Here is a 23,427-nt window from a genome sequence, read left to right as displayed (position 1 = left end):
ACCTTGCATAATAGGGTATGTAGCAGTGAGAAAAATATATTTTAAAAACCATTAACAATATAATTATTTCTCTGCTTTAAATATGCTTGAAACATGTTCGAATCCCGTCACACCAAACACCCTCTCTCTTTCAGCCGTGGGGGCATTATAATGTGACGGTCAATCTCATTATTCGTTGGTAAAAAAGTAGCCCAAGAGTTGGCGGTGGGTGGTGATAACGAGCTGCCTTCCCTCTGGTCTTACACTGTTAAGTTAGTGACGGCTAGCGCAGATAGCCTCGTGTAGCTTTGCGCAAAATTCAAAAACAAACAAACAAACTGAACCCAAGGAAAAGAAATATTACTGCAGAAGTAGGTGCTTTTTGACAGTTGTTATTTCTATAAGAAGTTTTCAAGTGTGAGATATTCAATTTATTCGACATGGTAGAACAAAATCATGGTATTTAATACCAACATAAAAGAAATATACATATAAGTATAAACCGTTTTTTTCCAAAGACTCATATCGTCGAATTATTTATTTCAATAAGTCGACAGCAGAACTCTCGTTTTTTGTGAAATTCTCCCACAAAAAGAAAAATTGTTTGTTCTAAAAAAGTTGTTTTTTTTCACATAAATCATTCAGCTCATACAATATTGACGTTTGGATGTTAATATCAGTATATAATTTTAGGGACTGCAACAAAAAAAGAATGGTTTTCCTGTAGTACACTCTTGAAAAAAAGCATTTCTATTTATTTATTTGTACGAAGATACAAAGTGCGACAAGACCTTTGACTATTATATATAAAGAGAGAGAGATTATAGCAAGGATGTAAAGCTATCCACCGCACATAAAAAAATCACACACACACACATATATAGTCATGATTGAAACTTCTGTATCAATTAACTACAGTTAATGGATTATTACAGCTAGAAAAATAACTAATTGGGGGAATTTTGGATTGAGTGTTTCCATTAGGTGCAAAGAAATGTAAGTTATGCGTGATAAAGTGTTTCACTATCTTCACAAACTACCTAAAGAACTCATACAACACCAGATAACTTTACAAATAGGATACGTCTTCCAGGCATTACCTGAACTACCACTGGAAAATATTACAACCCTCTTTTAAATAATGGAGTAAACTAGAGAATTTGGATTTTATAGTTCACGTTAACCGTCAGATATGACCAAAAGTACATGCAAAATGCAGATTCTGGAAATGTTACACAAGAAACAGAAATGTCTTATTGTTTTGTTTTTTAGAAACAAAGTACTTTTAATTGTTAGTAAACGGCGGGTGCTTTTTACTTTTCATGTTTTCAAATCTGTTACTTTCATTAACAATACAGTTTGCAAAACAAACACGTATTTTGTTCATATTTAATTAAATGTTTATACGCGTGACCACTTGTGGTCTTTGGGCACTACGTAACTGAAAACAAATAATTTGAATACAGAAGCCAAATGAAAGAAACACACAAACATAATATTTAGTAACAATAACGGTTACTCCAACTAATTGTTGCTGTAGTTGAGTGGAGTCATTTACTAACATAAAACGATAAATATGCTGTAAACTAGAATCGGATACTTTACGTGCTATTGACTATTTCAAATATACGTTTAATCTCTAAAATATGAGTTCGCCATTTTATAAGAGAGGTCAGACACAAGGTCAGAATGATACGAATTTCTAGCCGTCGGATTAGTTACATGTTTACAACCTTTCAACATTATTGTAAACAAAAATATATTCTAAGCTAGTTATGAACTCAAGGAAATAGTTGACCCTAATTAAAATAAAACACATTTAAAGAATGCAGTTCAAATTTTAAAATGCTAAAATATTTTCTACTGATGTTACACGAAATGTCAGGACATCTGAACAAAGATAACAAAGAAAAATATATAAATCCAAACAAATTAGAAAAAAAAAAGTTAAAATCCTAAATGAAACAAAATGCAAAAATGAAATAATAATCATAATATAAGTGAAATGAATTTAATAAATGAGCGCGTAAAATAAACTGAAATTACAACTGGGCATCCAGAATTCAAATATAAAGAAATAACAATGTTAAACATAAAATACAATAAAGTGATAATAAATTCAAAATAAAACACTAAAAAATAAAAATATAGATAAATGAACACCGCTAACAAAGAATACAATCAGAAACACGCTTGACTTAAAATTAAAAAAAATAGATATTTAAAAACTCACATTAAATAAAGTTGGAGGCAAGAATTTTTAAGTAAACTAAACTAAATACAAAATTAAATATACATTAAAAATATAAAAATTTTCTGTCAGTCGTACACTATACTAAAAAGGTTGAACATGTTAAAAACATAAGTTGAATATTATGAATACTTAAATAAAATACAAAGTAAAATAAAAACAGTAAAGTAAGTACAAAAGAAATACAAGTAAACGCATAATAAAAAATAATAGTCATAGAAACACATATGACAATTTGAAAAATATTTAGAACATTAGCATCACTGATCTGATCGTGTGTCTCGATGCCTCTACTTGATGGTACGGTGATATTAGTTGCAGAATTCTGACTTATCACTAAGTGTTTCGACGATGATAGGTGTATAATGCCCCCCGCTAGTACAGCGGTATGTCTCCGGATTTACAACGCTAAAATCAGAGGTTCGATTCCTCTCGGTGGGCTGAGCAGATAGACCTTTGTGGCTTTGCTATACGAAAAACATACACACAGGTTGTAGAAATACGCGGTATACTGATATATCACATTTTAAATAAAGATTTATTTCAAATTTCATCAAAGTGACCAGTTTTCAAATTCTAAAATAACATAAAAGTCAGCTGAGTTTTCAAATTTAGATTGCTTATAAATTTTCTATTCGACCCAGTCTTTAATAAACGAATTTATTTTGTTCTTGTGACTCATTCACCGTGTGGTTTATCGCAAACGTAAGAAATCACTAAATCTTACTGTGTAACTTACTAATTAACAAACTTTGCTCTCTCTTTCTTATAGGTATTTGGGTATTGATGTTTGTATACCAAGGAAAGATAGGTTTCGTCGACCTCTTCCTCCTTCCTTTAAATTTGGTTTTGTAACTGTCAAGTGCAGTGGTTCTCAACCTTTTTTTGTCAGCGGGTTACATGATGACCCGATCTGGACTCGCGGGCCGCAAGTCACTAAATTATAGTAAATTCTCTGATAAATTGATGCCGTCCTTTTACATCTGATTGAATGGTTCGATTATTAGAGTGGTTACCTCCTATTACACTTTTAGTTGCATTGCAACGTATGTTATGAATTATTTCTTGTGCGGAGGAAGCCAAAGAAAAAACGCTGAACATCGTTTCACTTTGGTCCACGTTAGTATGTTATTAAGTTGTATACCGATACAAATTATAAGTAATAATTATTTTAAGAGGTGTAAATAAGTAAAATGTCAGTATGACCAGACAGACAATGAATTTATTGAAAATATATACAAAAATATTCCAAGTCATATCCAGCACACTCGAAGCTATTCAAACCAAAAATAAAATTTAAACACCCAACCATGAACCTGCAAGTCTTGTGAATTAGTCAATGTGACTGTTGGAATTGTTTCTGCGAGTCCACCAAGGAATCAAAACGAGGAGTCATTGTTGTTGAAGCGACTTGAAGGAGCTGGGTCATGTGACTGTCAGTAAGACGACTGCGGAATTTCGATTTTATGCGAATTAATTTCGAGAAAACCATCTCGCAAGTATATGTTGATCCGAATATGCACGCCTGACGGTAAGCATTTTCAAGGAGCTGAGGAAAAGTTTTTTGAGGCATGCGTCGCCAAAAATCGATGAGAGAATTTCCATGGAAGGCAGTCTTGAGCGAAATATCTGCCTGCAGGTCAATCAGCTCTAGCTGGTATTGTGCGGGTGCATCACTCGGGTTGCATTGAAAAGGTGCGAAGTAAAATGCAGTTCCTCTATTGATGTCTTGAAATCCTTGAAGCGATGATCGAATTCAACCTTGAGATCCACAAGTACTTCTGTATATGAAAACGACGAAGCACTAAATTCAGCCAAAGTCGGAAAATGAAGAGTACTGCCGCGCTGAAGCTGAGATATCCACAGCTCTAACTTCGATGTAAATGCAGTAAAAGTGGCAAACAACTCGTGACACATTTTATCCTTTCCTTGAAGTTGCAGGTTAAGATGCGCCAAGTGACCTGTTATGTCAACAAAAAAGCGAGATCTTGAAGCCACTGATTGTCGTTGAGCTGAGGAACATCCTCACCTTTTCCTGGAGGAAAGTCCGTATTTCTGGGAGTAAAGCATGGAATCTTTTATGACAGACGATCGGCTCAGCCAGCGCACTGCCGTGAAAATGATGACGTCGCCGTAGTCTGCGTTGATATCAACAAGAAACTGCTTAAACTGGCGATGATTAAGCGCATTCGCACGGATCCAGTTCACGGTCGAGAAAACTATGTCCGTAACATGCTTAAATTTCAGCGATTTTGCAAGTAAGTTTTCTTGGTGAACGATACAGTGGTGCCATACAACAGGTTTCAGTTCCTCGGCCTGACGCCATCTTGTAATGTGACCTTGCAGCCCCTCACCGAGGCCAAGCATAGAAGGAGCACCATCGGTTGCTACGCCGACTAACTTCGCTGGATCAAGCTCCGCATCCTTGAGGACAGTCATCATCTGTTGGAAGATCTCAGCACCCTTAGTCGAACCATGAAGAGAGCGAATAGAAAGAAGTTCTTCGGTGATGGTAAAATCAGGCTTAACTCCGCGAATGAAAAAAGCGAGCTGCTCGATGTCGGCAATGTCTTTCGTACCGTCAAGGGCAATCGAATAGCAAACGAAATTCTTTGATTCACTCATCAATTGTTCTCGTAGGTCGTTTGAAATGCACTCAACCCGTCTGGTCACTGTGTCGTTGCTCAGCTGCAGTTTCGTTGCCTTTTGAGTTGAAGTCGGGCAGCAGTTTTCAGTGAATAGAAGAATGCCTTGTTTCAGTATCTCACCATCGGTGTACGGTCTCATGCGACTTGCCAACAGATGACTAAGCTTGTAGGACGTCAGAGTTACATCCCCGTGATTCGTTTACAACTCTTGTGAATATGTTTGTTTGAGTTCGATAGTTCCTTTTCAGGGATTCGAGTTTGGCCTCACGTGCATGTTCCTTGTATTTATCCAGGCTTGAGGAGTGAAGCGAACGATAGTGGCGTTCTAAGTTAGATCGCTTCATCACAGTTATGATTTTATTGCACAGAAGACAACAACATCTTCCTTCTTTTTTTCTATGAAGAAAAAATCTAATTCCCACTCGGTGTTGAAACGGCGATTCTCGTCTGAAACAGTGCGGGCTTTCTTCGGCAGCGGCGTGTTCATCTTAATGGGGTCTTTTACAAATAACAAATTTTCAAGCGACACGCCTTAGCGTTCACTGTATATTGTTCCTATGACTACCACCTCACCTAATTCAAGCCCTTCGGAACACGAGATTCGCGACAGCCGTAGCCGACAAACGGGGAGAAGTGAGAAGTAGGTCACAACAATAGTGCGTCAGGAACTCGAACAGCTAATCAGCGTCTTAGAGGAAACAATGGAGAGAAGATGAGTCATGGCGAATACACGCAGGAGCGGGCGCAATGGGCGGTGAAACCAGAACGAACGTGATCGGAGGAAAGCTCGTTGCTGTTGGCGACGCGGTAGAAACGTTGGAGAGATATCGTCACTATTGTCGACGCGGTATCGAGTCAAAGTTAAGTTTCATATATATATGCAAAAACGGCTCGTTTGGGCTGAGAAAACACTTTACATAGAAGAGCGAACAACGTAATGGAAACCAGATTCAAAGAACATAAAAAAGTCACCTTCACACGTTTTCGAACACTGCAAGTCAAATAAACACAACATAACCATAGAAAACACTCAAATACTAAATAAAGAAACAAACATAAACAAACGTAAAATTAAAGAAGCCTTACTTATACAACAACTTAAACCCAAAATAAACCAATATAAAGGAACGCCTTTATACCTATATTAATATAATAAATAAAATTATATATCCCAAACATCTAATACCGCCCTCTACATTTCGACACACAGTTACACAAGCCCCTTTCAAAAAGTTAAGTTTCATTGCATATGGGTCAAGGCAATGGCTAGGAAAGCGTAAACAAAGGCCGAGGCAAATCGCATACGCGAAGCATCATAGAGATATTAAAAGTAATTGCTATTCATCTTACTTGAAGGTTTAGATTATTATCTGCACACACACACACACATACCACAGTGAGTAGCCTACATGTACATGTTATATACAGTGCATATTTTTTATTTTTGATTATTTGAGTTATATTAGGATGTCATCATTGGAAAGTGATCTGCGGGCCGCAGGTTGAGAACCACTGGTCAAGTGCATTTATATATCGTACACGAGAGCCAGAGTAACCCGCACTGACTCAGACCCCTTTCAGGGCCATGTCCATGCACTATCTACACAAACACATGGTGCAAGTAAATCATTTCTCTTTATAGTTCCATAATTATTTGCACTTTCATTAGTTAGGCATTAACTATAAAGAATTTACATAAAAAACATTTTAATGTTTAGTAATTAACCCCCAAATTAATGTGTAGTCTAGTTTATAGGTGGCCTTTTATATTTAGAAAATATATATTCACTGGGTAAAGGTGTTTAGGACTATCCTTATCATGTATGCAGTATCTATCTAGTTCGCTTACATGACTTTTGAATTTTGTTTGTTTCGAATTTCACGCAAGCTATACGAGGGCTATCTGCGCTAGCCGTCCCTAATTTAGCATTGTAAGACTAGAGGGAAGCTAGTTAGTCATCGCCACCAATCGCAGACTCTTGGGCTACTCTTTTACCAACGAATAGTGGAATTGATAGTTACGTCATAACGCCCCCCACGGCTGAAAGGGCAAGCATGTTTGGTGTAACGGGTATTCGAATCCGCGACCCTCGGATTACGAGTCGAATGCCTTAACCACCTGGCCATGCCGGGCCTGACTTTGAACTTATTAATTTATCCTGGAATTTTGACGTTGTAATAGTTTTCTACCTGTAACACGAAGATTAGGGCTCCTGCAAAAGGTTATTTATCATTAAACACAAAGTAACACAATGGGCTATCTGTGCTCTGCCCACAGTGGGTATCGAAACTTAAAATTTAACGTTATAAGTTGTGAAACTTATCGCTGATATACTGGGGAAACTGCAAAGGCCCAATCCTTCATGAAATTTCTAGATTCCGCCAATAATTACTATTGAACAAAAATATTAACATAATAAAAATGTAACCCACAACATTATATATTTCACAACTTTGAGGAAAATTTTTATTCCAGCTATGTATTACTCTTAAATGGTTCTATATTTAATGGTCAGTCGAACGAAGGTTTCATTTGTAATTCTCATCGCTTTGTTTCGAATAGTTTGTTGACCTCGAGATGATGACGTTGAAGTCACATTCAGGTAGAAAGGTACCTTGTAAGTTGCACTAGTACAGGTAGATTACCTTTTTCACATATGGAACAGGTATGAGTGACGTAGGCTTTGGGTGAAGTTTTACTACTTGTGATACAACCAGTAGTCTTGGTGAAGAAGTTGTGAGGGGTACAGACGTAATTTATAAGTAATTGTTTGCGTTATTGGTAGCTCTTTCGTTAAAGTTATCAAAAACTATTTTGATTAAGGTAGTTTGTAGGTAAGGATTATCATTAATACAATAATGTTTTAGTTTAATTGTAGTAAATTAAAATGTTAAAATTTTAATATTAATAACGAATAATAACTTTAGTTAGTCTCGGTTGGTGGTGTAAACTACAGTGGCAGCGTGCCATGATCAAGATACGTCAAACAGGTTTTTAGCTTTTAACATAACGGTTACCTGCATTTGCTTGAAAGTTGCTTAAATTTTCAGCTTTGCGGTAACAAGAATAATACATATAATACAGGTTCTTGTATTTTAGCTAAATCCCATAAGCAAGAGAATTTTGAAATACTGTCACTAGTAGTAACACTATAGTACTGGTACTAGTATGCTACTTGACTTCAACTTGTTTTTAATTTGAATACCACACCTATTAATTATTTCGTTTGGCATTTTCAGAATTATTTGAAGTTACTCTGGATAAGCGTAATTCCGTATTTACACTACGAACGTAGTTGATACATCTGCTATTTTTATTCTTAAAGACCATATGGACTTATTTTGATAACAGTTTTTCACATTGAATCTAGTGTTGTATAGTTTGTAGGGCATTATCTTCAATAAAATATGGCAAATCAGCTGAGGTAAACTTTTTGATATTTTACCAAATTTCTCACTTTACTTTTTTGAGACTATTTAAATGCTTGGTCTCAAAAAGTCAAAAATTACTTGTAATGAGTTGAATTGATCTGACTATGTGACTGTTGGCTAAAACATAATTTTTTCAGAGAGACTACTAGCTAACTGGATTGCAGAACCTTTCCTTAAATATAAATTTATAGAGTTGTTAGTTTGTGGGATAAATTGTTTTTATGTAATGTGTGTTGAGAAAAGTAGTTTGTATCATTAGTTTTTTAATGATTAGTTTGAACACTAGGTTGCCTTGAAAGATCAAGTCATCCCTTGTTGTCCTTATGTGTTTTTTATTTCATTGGGTTTATGATTTGTTTTTTATATTTGAGAAAAGGAGAAATGAACTTATTGGGTTGAATAATTGGCTTTTGTTTATTTGTTCCATGTTTTTATGACTTGCTTCATTCATCCTCTGTTGAAATTTGATATTTAAGTGTGTCAACCATTAGTAAATTTGAACAAACAAGTACTTTGGATGGTTGATAAATCTTAAAATGATATTGTTCATGCATTTATCTGATTTGCATTTTCTGTATGCATCAATAGAATTGGTAAGATATCTAGATTTTAGTTTTAGACATCCAGAAATATAGTGCTTTTTCATTGTACTGTATTTGCTATATTGGTTCATTTTTTCTCTTTGCTTTAATGTCTTGTAAATGTTTTATAATCTATTTCATTGACTAATTTGTGCATAATAACTTAGTTTAGTCTTTTTTGTTTTACATATATATATATATTGATTTTGTGACTGTGTCTGTCTTTTATTGACCTTTTGATTACACTGGTTTACAAAAAAATATTTTTTGTCTGAGGCAAGAATGTGAATAGGTGTTTTTTACTAATTTGGGTGTGCTGAATTCAAATTTATAAACAGTTTTGCTCTATCACCTCTAGTTTTCTGGCTTTTAAATAGTCTCATTTTAGTATATATAGGGTATATACGTGCTTATTTCAACAGTTGCAGCAGCTTATTACAGATAAAACAGGATAGATAAAGAACATTGACGGAATAAATATACTTGGATGACACAATGTACACAATTCATAGTACTGCAGACAGTTAGAAATGTGTTTTCTTAGATGATCTGGTGTATTTTGCCTCCCGGGATGTCACGCAAGAGCATTCAGCAGAAGTCTCCCATCATGCTGGGGTTCCACTTGCCTTGGTAGTTGCTCTCCATCTTCGTAATGTCTTGGTGGAATCTTTCTCCGTGCTCATCACTCACTGCTCCAAGGTTTGGAGGGAAGAAGTTGAGGTGGGAATGGAGAAAATGAATTTTGAGTGACATTCGGCATCCCATATCCTCATAAGTCTTTAGCAACTTCTCAATACAGGCTTGGTAATTTGGTATGTGTGTGTTACCAAGGAAGCCACTACAGACTGACTTAAATGCTTCCCATGCTCTCAGTTCCTTTAAGGTAAGAAGCTCCTTAAAATCAGTATCCTTCAGCACTTCTCGGATTTGAGGTCCGACAAAGATGCTCTCTTTGAGCTTAGCAGCACTGAGACCTGGGAACACAGTAGACAAGTGTTGGAAGGCAGCACCATTTTTGTCCATGGCCTTCACGAAATTCTTCATCAAACCAAGCTTGATGTGAAGAAGAGGAAGAAGCACCTTCTTCATGTCAACCAGAGGATTCTCCTTGACGCTGTGTTCGCCAGGAACGAAAGTGCTTCTAGACCCCCAGTCTTTCTGCTTGTAATGCTGGGATACAGCTCGACTATCCCAGAGACAGAGAAAGCAACAGTACTTTGTGAAGCCCGCTTGCATACCCATAAGAAGACCAATGACCTTGAGGTCCCCACACAGACTCCACTGGTACTGGTTGTACTTAACAGCTTCTAAAAGAAGCTCCATATTGTCATAGGACTCTTTTAGATGGACAGAGTGTGAAGTGGGAATGCTGCGATATTTATTCCCATTGTGCAGAAGCACAGCCTTGAGACTTCGCTTGGAAGAGTCTATGAAAAGATGCCAGTCTGAAGGATTATGTGGCAAACCAAGGAAAGTGAACAAGCCAGGTGCATTTGTGCAGTAGCACAACTTGTTTTCCATGTCGAAAAATGAAGCAAGGTCTTTGTTCCGATTCCTGAAACTGGTGATCCTTACATCTTCCTGGACTAGGTTCCACTGTTTAAGCCGAGAAGCCAAGAGCTCTGACTGCTGTTTTGACAGATACAAATCACGAGCAAGGTCATTCAGGTCTTCTTGCATGATCCAGTGTGGCTCGTTGCCACTTGTTCCTGAATAAGAAGAGTCAATATCTTCGGAAGAGATTGACTTGGCAGAATCTTCCCTTGGAGGCATTTCTTCATCTGATGAGGAAAGATGATTCTTATTTACTGGAGGTGTTGGGACAGGAAGATCATCTGAATGGGGAACGGGTCTCATAGCAGATGGAAGGTTGGGATATTTGATCTTTTTTCTAGAAGATGCATTGAAACCAGTTGTATTTGTTAGACAAAAATAACAATCATCTGCATGGCTTCGTGGCTCTCTCCAAACCATCGGGACTGCAAAGTTGAAAGCCGCTTTCTTGCCATTAAACCAAGCAGTTAGTCCATTGTAGCAGGGTTTACAACAGATGTGTGGAGCCCAAGATTTGTCCTGATCACCAATTTTACAGTCAAAATAATGAAAGTAGGCAGTTATGAGGAGGGAAGTGATGGTTCGACGCTGTGCAACTGTCGTGAAGTCCCCACACACGTAGCAGAAAGAATTGGCCTTGTTGAGGCATCCTCGGTGTTTTGACGAGCTTGAAGCCATTGGAGAATCTGAGAAAAAACAAAGTAAAATTAAATCATATGTAAGGCAATAATAATTATGTGCGTCGTTGGAAATTGTAATACAAATATATACCCAAAAGATTGTGTAACACAATTGTCGAGGGACACCAACCTCCTGCGCTGACTGCCAGTGCACTACTGGCTGTTGATTGAGACGTGTTGGCTACGCTTAACTGCCAAAATCCATCTTGATATATAGCTATATATATATATATAATGTAATGCTATCACTTACATTTATTGCATAATAACTAAAAAAGAAGACATAAGTCACACAATATTAGAAATTAACCCTGAATGCATATACGCCTTTATGTACAGTATGTGTACAAAATGTACAGTATGCATATCTAAAAAACTAGAGGTGATGGGTAAAAACGGATTTCAAATCTGAATTCAGCACCCCCAAATTAGGTTAAAACAGCTATTTTTGTGCTTGCCTCAATTTCTTTGTAAACCAGTGTTATTTTATTTATTTTGCACTGTTTTTTATGCTGTGTCATTCTGTGTAGAGTTATTTCAATAGTTTTGTTCATTACACCTGCAGTCTCATTTCTTTGTCAGTTGTCTTGCTATATGTATCTAAAATGCTATATTTAGTGGTTGGGATACTAATTTTAATCTTAAATATTGGCATTGATTGTTTTTTTTTTTTTTCATTTTGAGAGGTGTTTTTTTCTTCAGTTTACTGTCTCATATTCTATATTCTGTAGAATATTTATTTTATCTTTATAATGCAAGTTTTAAAACATATTGTAAAATGAAACCTCACATGTGGCATGAAACCAGCCACTTAGTATTCAATAAAAATCTCATCCTGCAAGCCTTTTGTATGATTGTATTCAGTGAACTCCATCATAGTGTTCTCACAGAATGTCTGAAATCTAGTAGATAATCCTCATATATCTCATTAGAGCCATGAATGCAAATATTTACTTTTATAATGCTCTGTGAATCAAAATGTGGGTAGGAAACAATGGAAAAACTATCACAATGTGATGAATCTACTACCAGTTGGTTTAAATTTATTGTTCTGTTTGTAATGGCAACCTTTAACCCCCACTGGTAAGTTTGTTCAGAGTTACACTTATGATGGAATTAGAGGTAAAACAGCCATACCTTTATCAACATGAAAATGCAACTATCTGTGATGCAATGTTTTTAGACAAATAATGTACAAAATATGCACTGATCATCTAAGATCTCTTGATTTAAGTTCAGTTGTGCTATTTAAGGATGTTTTGGAATGCCATCTGTGGGATTTAAAGAGCATATTCCAAAATATTTTTAGATGTTGAACTATCTTGCAAAAATATTGGCAGCATATTGTGTGGAATTATGGGGGCAAATATTTGTTACAGAATATAAAATGTGATTAAAACCAGAGGTGTCATTCCCCATTAAAATTGGCCCTATTAGGAAAACATGACCTCCTGTCTCAGTGTGTGTTGTACTAGCATTTTTGGTATTATAATATATATGAATAAAAGGATATGTAGGCACAGTGTGATTCCTTTGAATTAAAGTGAATAAAACTTAATTTGAACTTCGTTTTACTTTTATTTATTAGCTACTGTAATTAAAATTAAACACTGAGTTACAAGTAGATTTAGGCAGTTTTCCTCATCTTGTATATATTCTGCAAGGAAACATGACTGATGAACACTATGACCTTAAAAACTAAGAACTCTGAACTTAAGAAACAATTTAGAAATTTAAAGAATTACAAGTCACATTAGCAAGAAAAACATTTTCCAAGAGGTTTCAAAGGAGGTTAAGGATTGGATATCTGAGATAATTACCAATACTTTTTGTAATTTCTTGAGCTTTGGTAAATGCTCAAAAGATTGGAAGTTGGCTAATATTACTCCCCTTTTTAAGGGAGTTGATAAAATCTGTCAAAGTAATTATAGGTATATTAGTCTTGCATCAGTAAGGGGAAAAGTTTTAAATATGTAATAAAAGATACTTTGCTAGGTTTTTTTTAATGAAGCCAGAACTTTTGTTGGATAGTCAGCATGGTTTCAGTTGGAGAGAATCTTCTTCTAATTTTTGACATATCTTGAAGAGGTTACTGTTGATACAGTAAAGGTGTGGCTTTATTATATCTAGATTTTCAGGAAGCATATGTTAAAGTGTCACATGAAATGCATCTGAATGATGGTATGGGCAGTAAATTGGCTCAATGAACTAAAAAGTGGCTGGAGGAAACAAAGCAGTTATTTTAAATGAAATTCAGTCAGATTATATTGATATGAGAAATGGAATACTTAAAAGGCTTAATGTTGAGAAATTTGCTTTAAATAAATATGTAATAATGACTTAGATGAAGTAATGTTCAATAACTTATTCAGATAAGCTGTGATATTAAGGTTTTGGGTGTTGCTGGTTTATGAAAGGATTTAGATCACTTGAATTGGGTGAGTAACTGGCAGATGGCTTTTGATTACAATAAATGCAAAGTAATGCATGTGGATTATTGTTATTTAAATTATAATTTTGATGAGAGTTAAGGAATTAATAGTATTCATGCATTTGTTTGTATTTATGAGAAAAGCAAAACAAAGAGAGATTTGCATTTTAACAGGGAAAGGGTCATCTTTACCTTACAAAGTTTTACTTTTATAATAGGGTTCTTTGTCATTGTAATGAGTTGCTTTCAGATTTGGTGATAGTGTAAATTTAAGTGATTTTAAGAAAAGTCTTAATAAATACTTAAATGATCAGGGCTGGATTTAATATTCATTAAATATTATCTTTTGTTGGCTCTTTTGAAGTATTTTTTATTCTTAGCCAATGATAGTTCTTCATCTTTGAAAAATGTATGAGAGCTGCTGGTGAATTGATTCTGTACCTTGATTAATTTGTACTGAGGGATTTGTACTTTTTTGTCAATAAAAAATTTAATTTTTCTAGCTAAACTTAGATATGTTTGCAGCATGCTACTGAAATATGACATCCTTTGATTAATATGACAGCTCTTGAAATTTGTTTGTCAAATGCAATTTAGGTGCCAATCAAATCTGCTTAAACTCTTCTTACTAGTCAGAATATGCTAATAATTAATATCTAATTTTGTAATTTAAACACTAAAACATTGACTTAGTTTCTCAGTTACAAATACTTGATGGCTATACACAACTTTATAGTTTGAAAATCACTTATTACTACTTAGATAATACTAAGTGCCTTAGCAAATTACAATTAAAGTATCAGAGTTACACAAGGTATTCTGTGAACTTATCTGTATATATATAAATAATTGTGAGCTTTAAACAGGAGGCTTCACGATGGACTTGATTGGACTATAACGAGCCTTCACAAAATTTGTCATGACACTTTCTAACATCATTGTGATGGAGTCTGTAAAACATGAAGGACTGCAGTATTCTTAAAAAAAATTTATTTCTTTATATTTCTGTAACCTGAAAGTTAAAAATATCTTACAAGATGTTAAACAAAATCTTTAGAATTGATTTATTTTTTATTTCACAAGATTATGAAACAATTTATAGCCAATTACATACACATTTATCCAATGTTTTTTTGTTATTATAGGTCTTAAATTCTTTACGGAATTTCAGTTCCATTATTTCTGTTTTGTATAGAATTATTTGTCTTCAGTACTATTCTAAAGTTTTGGAATTGAATAATTTTAGTTTTGATTTTAAAATCATAAAGTCAGTTTTGTGCTTTATCACTTTTGTAGATATATGCATTATCATTTCTTTCAATGAAATTTTAAAAACTGTAAATTATACTTTACCCCAAGTTGGAACATCTGAACATAAAATGTACTGTAATTTTTGTTTGTCACAGACTATAAACCTTCTCTATTAATGAAAATATGACCATGAAAGAGCAACAAAGTTCTACATCTAAGGGGAAGAAAACAGGTGAAAAAATCAAAATAAAATTATCAAAACTCCAGAATGAAAAGAAGAAGATGACAACACAAGACAAAGATAATATGATTTGGTGGTTAACTTTTGGTGGTGTTTTATTGCTTACTGCTGCAACAAGGTTGTACAAAATAGAAGAACCTGATCATGTATGGTAAGAATATATAAATACTATAGCTTTATTTTAAGTTTATGTAATGTTATTTAATGTCAATTTAATGATTTTTGGCTATTATATTTGGGTATCTAGATGCCAAATTACAGACCATTATATATATATAATTTGATCATTGGTTAAAAGTGTTTTTGTGACTAGATATGTTTTAATAGATTTAGTGGTACTGACCCATCAAATACTAATATGAGTAATTGACAGTTTTATTTATTAATTTCCTACAAATGTATAACATTGTAGGGAGACAAGAGAAAATTAACATAATAATAATATTTTCAAAATTATTGCATGTTAAGACATATACCTAACTGGAGGTATAATGAAGGATAGGTTTTGACATTTGAAGGTTTGTAATATATTAGCAAATGAAGGCTCAAGTGTTCATTAGTATTAATTAATCAACTGTTTTATAACATAAAATAGTTGATTAATTAAATATACCCAATAAGCATTGTAACTATTAAAGAGCAAAATAGAATAGAGAAACACTAACAGTTTGATTATGAAATAAATATATATATATAATTTCAACTGGCTACTGAAGCTTGAAACAACTTGAAAGGGAGCTAACATGGCTTAGAATCGTATTGTCCTTCCGAACTCCACTACAGTTTCGTATTTTATATCATCATCCACAATATCAGGCAAGCTGCATTAACAGGCAAATGAAACCAATTTATAACTGCTGTAACTTGTTACACAACCAATATACTAAAAATACTTTTTTTAAGAACAGTTTTGTTAAGTTATCTAGTAAGTTGACCAAGATGACAAATTGATAGTTTGAAAGTTAAGTCTATAAATATGTATCAGTACCTAAAGATAAGATTAAAATAGTCTAAAACTTCAGTGATGTTGAGAAAACCCACTTGTAGGAAAAATATATATGTAAAAACGGCTCGTTTGGATTGAGAAAATATTTTACGTAGAGGAGTGAACAACGTTTCGACCTTCTTCAGTCATTGTTATAAAATACAATGTGATAATTGCCACGACTTCTATGTTGGAGAAACAAGTAGAAAAATGGAAACCAGATTCAAAGAACATAAAAAGTCACCTTCACACGTTTTCGAACACTGCAAGTCAAATAAACACAACATAATCATAGTAAACACTCAAATACTAAATAAAGAAACAAACATAAATGCAAAATTAAAGAAGCCTTACTTATACAACAACCTAAACCCAAAATAAACCAATACAAAGGAACACCTTTATATCTATATTAAAAATAATATAATAAATAATATAAAATTATATATTCAAACACCTAACACCACCTTCTGCATTCCACCACTCAGTTACACAACCCCTTTCAAACATGTGGTCAGTTTCTGGTCAGTTACCTCTTTCTTTCTTTGTGAACCTGACAATGACTGAAGAAGGTTGAAACGATGTTCACTCCTCTATGTAAAATATTTTCTCAACCCAAACAAGCAGTTTTTACATATATATTTTAGTCTAAAACTTGTAACTGAGCATATAGACCTGCCACAGAATTTAAAAAAAAAAAACTTTAAAAAGAAAACTACAATGATATATTTATATTGTGTGTCAGTGTTTGGTAATTTTATGTCATGCAATATTTTGTTGCTCTTTTTTTCAGTTGGGATGAAACACATTTTGGAAAAATGGGAAGCTGGTATATCAATCACACTTTTTTTTTTGATGTACATCCACCTTTGGGAAAGGTGAGGAATTTTTATAATTACATTGTTAAAAGGTAAATTAATGTTATATGTTGTACAAATTTAAATTATTTTAGTTCATAACTATTTATATTAATAGAAATATCAATGCTTGTTAAGCAGTTTCATTAGTTCTTTATATAAAGTAATTATATCTGCTAATGACAGGAGGCTTCTAAGCTTTAAGATGTATTTCAGTCATGGAGGCATTATAATGTGACTGTCAATTCCATTATTCAGTAGTAAAGAGTGCCCCAAGAAATATTGGGGAGTGGTATTGACTAGCTATTACCCTTCTAGTTGATAAGTTTTGAATTGTGGAAAAGTAGTTCAGGTAGCCTTTGAGTAACTCTGTACAAAATGCAACAGAAAAATGATTTATCAATGGAATGAATGATGTGGGGGAAAGCATAATAATAAAACTCCTTGTTCCAGGCATTATGAGATACAAGTTGCACACCTCTGAGTAGCCGAGTCTCTGAAACGATCAGGTGAACAATTACACATACACACACGCAAATAGATAATATATAAGTATGTAAATATGTGTGTTTACATTCCTTTGAAAACAAATATTGTGATATATAGGCTTCTGATTGTGCATTACCTGTTTAGTGTCATGTTCCTGATGATTATCAGTTGACTTGGTCAACTAACATTACTTCATTTTCAGCTGCAATTGCCAAATTCAAACAACTGGAAAATGTAGGTCCAAAAACATCCTGAATTCAATTTCAAACATGAGTATGCTGCTATTTTTTTTTTATTGTTTTAGAATGAATCTGGATGGAACCTAATCTCACAGGAAACAAATCATCAAGCTGAATATGTAAAAGAAGAAAACCTATCAACTTCTTTGCTAAACTGTTTGTTCCAGTCACTGTTCCTGAAGAGCTTTTTTTTGGTATTGACTTGCCTTGGAGATGCTGATCTACATGCTGATTTACAAAGATAGGTACAAGATGTACTGGAAGAAGAAGGATAGCTGGATTACATCTACACCTGGATTCAGGAAGTTTTTCACTTGTGATCAATTTTTAGCTACCTGGTCAATGTTGCATTGTATAAATGAAAGAGATCAAAATGTTTAAAAGTTGGAGAAAATATACAAGAGCAGACCAATTTTTTTACATTATTGTAGGACTTTCAATGGTACTATGTGCTGTACTGTGAACTGTCACTGAATGAAGGAATGATACCCACAAAAAATGCACTGAGCATAAAGCAGTATATCAAAGACAAACGAATCAAGTGGGGCCTTAAAACATTTCTTTTATGCAAAAGCAAAAGTGGATACTTTGTGAATGCAAAGGTTTATGCAGGGAAAGTTGATGTGGAACAACCATTGGAGACAGTACTGGGTGTAACAGGATGCTGGGGTCTTGGTTTTACAAACCATTTGAAGGGCACTGCATATTTACTGATTGATTTTACACTTCTGTAAATGTTGCAGAGTACTTGCTGGAGAAACAGGGTACATGATTGTGCAGTACAGCTTTGACCAGCAGGAGGAAATTTCCTAAGGAACTTGCCAAAAAGAAAACGGATCGTAGTTCTCATTCATTATTGTACAATAGTAAGACAGCTGCTGTTGTGTGGCGTGATAAGAATCCAATTTACTTTTTTGTCACAAAGTATATCTGTAATGCAGATGCAACAGTATTGCACTGTGACAGAAAGGAACAGAAATGAATACCAGTGCCATGCCCAGCTTTAGCAAGAGCCTTATAATACCTTTATGGCTGGCACCGACAAGAATGACTAGACGACAAAGCTGCAAAGATGCATATACCATTACAGATGGCCAAGATGACGTATGGTGAAATTCTTTGTCTGGTCTGCATACAATGTTTATGTCATACAAAACTGCCACAAACCATACAAGGAAACTTGTTGACAAACTGTCATGAATTAGTTGGGACACACTATCATTCACAGGTCCTTATGTTATGTCAGAAGTCTGTCTCAGATGAGACAGAATTGCTGAATGAACCAACTGTCTCAGTACACCTACCTGAGCAACCACAAGAAGCAACCTGGAACAACAGATGCATTGTCTGCACAGAGAAATACTAGTAGGCAAAGAGATAGAATCTGGAAGTCAAAGACAAGGACCTGCCAAAGCATACTGAAACAATTTTCTGGTGTAAAATATGTGAGGTGTTCCTGTGCATTGGATCTGGCAATGAGAACTGTTTTGAGGCTTATCATTCCAAAGTTCAATTCTGGAAATAAGTCACTGAACTTTAGCATCAATAATTGTAAGCTATGAGAAATGTTATGAATAAGTTATGATAAATAAATTCATTGTTTTGTACTATAAACCCAAAATTATGTGCTATAAAATTTTTGGAAATCCTTGTAAGATTTTCTTAGTTTTCAAATTAAAAATAAATGTTTTTCCAAAAGGGTTAAAAATTGTCAGGGAAGCCTAGGGTGCTGATGGTGCTGAAAGGGTGGGGAGCCTGGGATTTAAAGGGTTCAGAGGTTATTATTGTCAAAAGTATTTCTAATTAACCCTTTCACAATGAACTTAGTATAGTATATACATGTTAAGTATTTATATTATAACTTTTGATACAGTATTTGTGCCTTGAAAAAATTTGGTAGACTTTTAGTAAAGATTCCAAGTTTTCTGTACACAAAAAATCAGATTTTTTTAACAAAATATTTTTATCAAAGATATGTTTGTGAAAATATCGAGTCTGTTTTGTTACTATTGAAAGTGCAAAGTGATTTTCACGTTATGATTAAAAACTGTCATTCAAACAAAAATTTCAAATATTATTTATGTACTTGCTAAAACCTCCTAAATGCATTCCAGATATTTGGTTTCAGTGAAACCTTATATTTTGTCTGCTATTTTCTCTACCCTAACTGTATGGGGTCTGTCAATTTTACCAACCTCATAATCACCATAAAAAAATTAGGAAATAAATACAAATTATACTTTTTTCATTCTAGAATGACTACAGCTCATAACACAAAAACACAAATGTTTCATCTGAATAGATTAAATCTCATAGCATTGTATATGTAGATATATTTATTATCTTTATTTTATTGACCTTCTAGTTATGCCTGGCTAACATTACACAACTTGAATTGACATGGCCATTTTGCACTCATGTTATTGTATCCAATAACATAAAACTGACCTTAGTAAAATAGTCAGGTTTCCATTATTCCACATTATATATGTATATAGATTATTATTTATGATTAAGTTCATAAACTTATTTTTCTTAAAACATAGAGCAGCAAATAATATAAGTATAGCAAACAGTTATAGTATTCTCTTACAAACTTGGAGCTATTTAGGATAAATGAATGTAGTTTTAGTTACAATTTCAAGTCATTCCAGAAAGAAAAAAGGGTAATTTAGATTTAATTTTTATTTCAGTTATGAGGGCAGTTAAATTTACTATTTTGTTTTGAGATAGGTTAGAGAAAATAAAAGATAAACTATAACATTTTACTGGGAAAAGTGTTTGAAGTGCATTTAGGAGGTTCTAGGAATTATGCAAAAGAAATTTGAGGTTTTTGAGATGAGGAAAAGTATTTTTAATTTTAACATGAAAACTACTTTTCCCATGGATTATTCAAAAGAAATACTCTGTATTCATGGACAAATCATTATTTTATCGAAAATATGATTTTTTTTTATGTGAAAGAGTTATTGACTGAAAGACTGCCAGATTTTGAGAAAATGTATGCACTATATTGAAAATTAGAAGAATTAAGTTTAAGAAGACTTTAAACTATTACAAAGAGGTCAGATGGTCGGTCAAATTTACTGAGTCCATATTGAAAGAGTTGCTACTCACTGTTGAGATGGGGTGTTCCACAAGACCACTCATAGCTTAATTCTCTCAGTATACTGATTTATAAATATGTTCATACTGGACTTTTTACTCATGGACTAACATGAGTAAATCAGGAGATTGCTACCCATTTTGCCACTCCTTAAATTGCATAGATCAAAAATAGTATGCTTTTAGAAAATAGGGTTTATTGGTCACTCATTGCACTTTTTCTCATGATGCATTCCTCTAGAGTCTCCAGTGCATTTCTCCCACCTTCTTGCAGTGGTATATGGGAGTCCTTGCCACTTACCAGTTTCTAGTTGCTGAGTTGGTGGACCACAGAGACATCTTACTGAGTGTGCTTAATCCCATTCAGTTGAGAGTAGGGCAGTGGTGTTCTGCCAGCATAAACAACGTGACTATCTTCCTACTGCAGTTCTGCTTATCTAGGTCAGACTTTAATCAGTTTGGACTGGATTTTTTCATTTCTTTGCAGTTCACCACTCTGGCTGGGAACATTTCCTTCTACAGTTGCCTGAATGTCGGGTTAGCTGGTGCTAGTCAGAAAAGAACCAGCCAACACAAGTCAACACATGTAAGTGGTCTGGAACTCTCTTTCTACTGCAGACTGGACAATATGTTCCTTACACCTCATGGTTTTAGGACTAGAAATGATGGTCCACATTGCATTTCTACCTTCTTTTTACATAGGGCAACCCTGTCTTTTACCTTTTGTTTTTATTAAATAAAAATGGGAAAATGTATTCATGTAAGCTACATTTAAAACAGAATTTAAGGCCTTTTGATTAGATAAATTTGGATCCTTTGATTAATACATGCCTTACATAAATGGTAGAGGACTCTCCTCCTACCATGAAATGGTCGATTCAGTCTTGGTGCCACTGGTTTGGACTGGAATTTTCACACTTTATGTGACACTCCAAACAAATATTTGGATCCTTTGATTAATACATGCCTTACATAAATGGTAGAGGACTCTCCTCCTACCATGAAATGGTCGATTCAGTCTTGGTGCCACTGGTTTGGACTGGAATTTTCACACTTTATGTGACACTCCAAACAAATATTTGTTTCACATGGGCAGAGAGTATACCTGGTTCAGATGTGGTGCGGTCTCCAACAGGTATCTTTTTCTTGTTAATGAACAACACATTCCATGAGTACTCTTTAGATGCTTTTGAAGGGTGCTGCTCGAAGTTCCTTTACACTAGTTCCTCCACATGATCAGTGTAGGATTCTAGCTGTCATTGTGGGAGAAGGTAAGTGACCATATTGGTAATTAATATTTTCCTGCATTGAAAATTTATTTCTGATGTATATTTATCTTCTCTCACATTTCTCAATTATTCTCTTCACTTTTAGTGACAATTTTTTATGCCTAATAAGAGGAGTTTGGGCTTAACTGCACAGAAAGAGTTAGCAGTTATAGGAGAGAGTGCTGCACTCCTATTGATGGAGGATTGTTGAATTCCCATGAGCATGTTCTAATGCAGTTGAACCACATGGTGTTGAGTGGGGATTTCAAGATTAGTAATGAGCAAATAATTGGGCAATAGAGGGCAGTCAAATCAAGTATAACTGTGAGAAGAGGTGAATATTTATCAGAAACATATTTTCACAAAAGCATGTTAAGTTTCTTTTCCATTTCTTCAGTACTGTTACCCATAGTGGACTTCATTATGACTTTTAACACAATGTTGTAGCATTAATAATCATTTGTTTTTGAAAGTCCACATATCTTTCCTCATGGCATTAAAATCCATACTATTTCTCTGTGAATTTGCTGATTTTTATATGTCCTGTATAAGCAATTGATCTCAAGATTTATGTTTAAATTCAGTGGGAATGAACCCATGACTAAAGACTTTTTGCTGTTCCAGTGCTTTTAGTAATACAAAGCTTTGTCTGTTACCTTTGTTAAAACTTATACTACAAATAAGATTTGCACAAAAATTTAAATATCTTCTATTGAATAACATTTTCTTAATAATAAATATATTCATGTAAACTACATTTAAAACAAACATTGAGGTATTTTGATTGCATAAATTTGAACCATTTGATTCATAGTCTCAAAATCAATCATTCTAAGGTAATTTTAACAATTTTTCTAAAAAGTACATGGATTATACTTTTCTAACTGTTTAAATAATTCATTATTAATTGTATTAAGTTTGCATATTTAACCAATAGTTTTCACTCAAAGGAATTTTTTTGAAGTTTATATTGAAATTACAAAACTTCAACTTTATGTGGTACATAAGTCTCAGCCATTCACCTTTCATTTAACTTTACAATTATGGAAATGTGCAAAATAAACAGTTTTGCACAAACTAATTTATTATTTGGTAAGTTAAATTTATATGTTTTTTATCTTCAGAATGTGTACTGGTAACACATGGAATAAACTTTATTTTTGGTAAATAATAACCTAATTCCTTTACTTGGGTAGCCACTTTATCATTGCTTATAAGTATTTTAAGGTTTATGTTAAAGTTTTCTTATGTGGATGTTAGAGATTAAAGCTGTATGGATATGAGATTTAAAAAAAAAAAAAAATTTTATAGGCAATTTTGACCAATAAGTAACTGTATACTTTAATAATGAAAAATATGTGAATAGTTTTACCATTTACATTTGATTTTTATTGTTATGGTACATAATGCACTTTTGCATATGCTTTTAGGTAACC

The 23,427-nt window shown here is 33.9% G+C and overlaps 2 protein-coding genes across 12 annotated transcripts in view; one reads left to right on the top strand and one right to left on the bottom strand.

The window, feature by feature from the left end:
* Positions 1 to 4,255: 4,255 nt before the first annotated feature.
* On the bottom strand, positions 4,256 to 5,017 carry LOC143251559 (general transcription factor II-I repeat domain-containing protein 2-like). The gene has a single exon (XM_076502831.1). It carries the CDS (start codon positions 5,015 to 5,017, stop codon positions 4,256 to 4,258), a length of 762 nt encoding a protein of 253 aa, XP_076358946.1.
* Positions 5,018 to 7,347: 2,330 nt separating this feature from the next.
* Positions 7,348 to 23,427, top strand: part of tw (Protein O-mannosyl-transferase 2) — a 78,017-nt gene continuing 61,937 nt past the window's right edge. For 2 of the 11 annotated variants that reach the window (XM_076503532.1, XM_076503521.1), the window contains exons 1-3: positions 7,589 to 7,713; positions 14,963 to 15,199; positions 16,827 to 16,911. In XM_076503532.1, the coding sequence (XP_076359647.1) occupies positions 14,991 to 15,199; positions 16,827 to 16,911 (294 nt within the window). In that variant the 5' untranslated portion in view covers positions 7,589 to 7,713; positions 14,963 to 14,990. Of the gene's footprint in view, positions 7,516 to 7,588; positions 7,714 to 7,808; positions 13,564 to 14,962; positions 15,200 to 16,826; positions 16,912 to 23,427 lie in introns of those variants that run through there. The other 9 variants (XM_076503528.1, XM_076503529.1, XM_076503527.1 and 6 more) reach the window with 9 other exon arrangements.

This window comes from Tachypleus tridentatus, chromosome 6 (assembly GCF_004210375.1).
Source record: "Tachypleus tridentatus isolate NWPU-2018 chromosome 6, ASM421037v1, whole genome shotgun sequence".
NCBI lineage: Eukaryota > Metazoa > Arthropoda > Merostomata > Xiphosura > Limulidae > Tachypleus > Tachypleus tridentatus.
This window is presented reverse-complemented; position numbering and strand designations above follow the sequence as displayed.

What these genes read in the sequence shown, in the direction of transcription:
- LOC143251559 (XM_076502831.1), bottom strand. Translation starts at nt 5,017, where the DNA reads ATGAGACCGTACACCGATGGTGAGATACTGAAACAAGGCATTCTTCTA.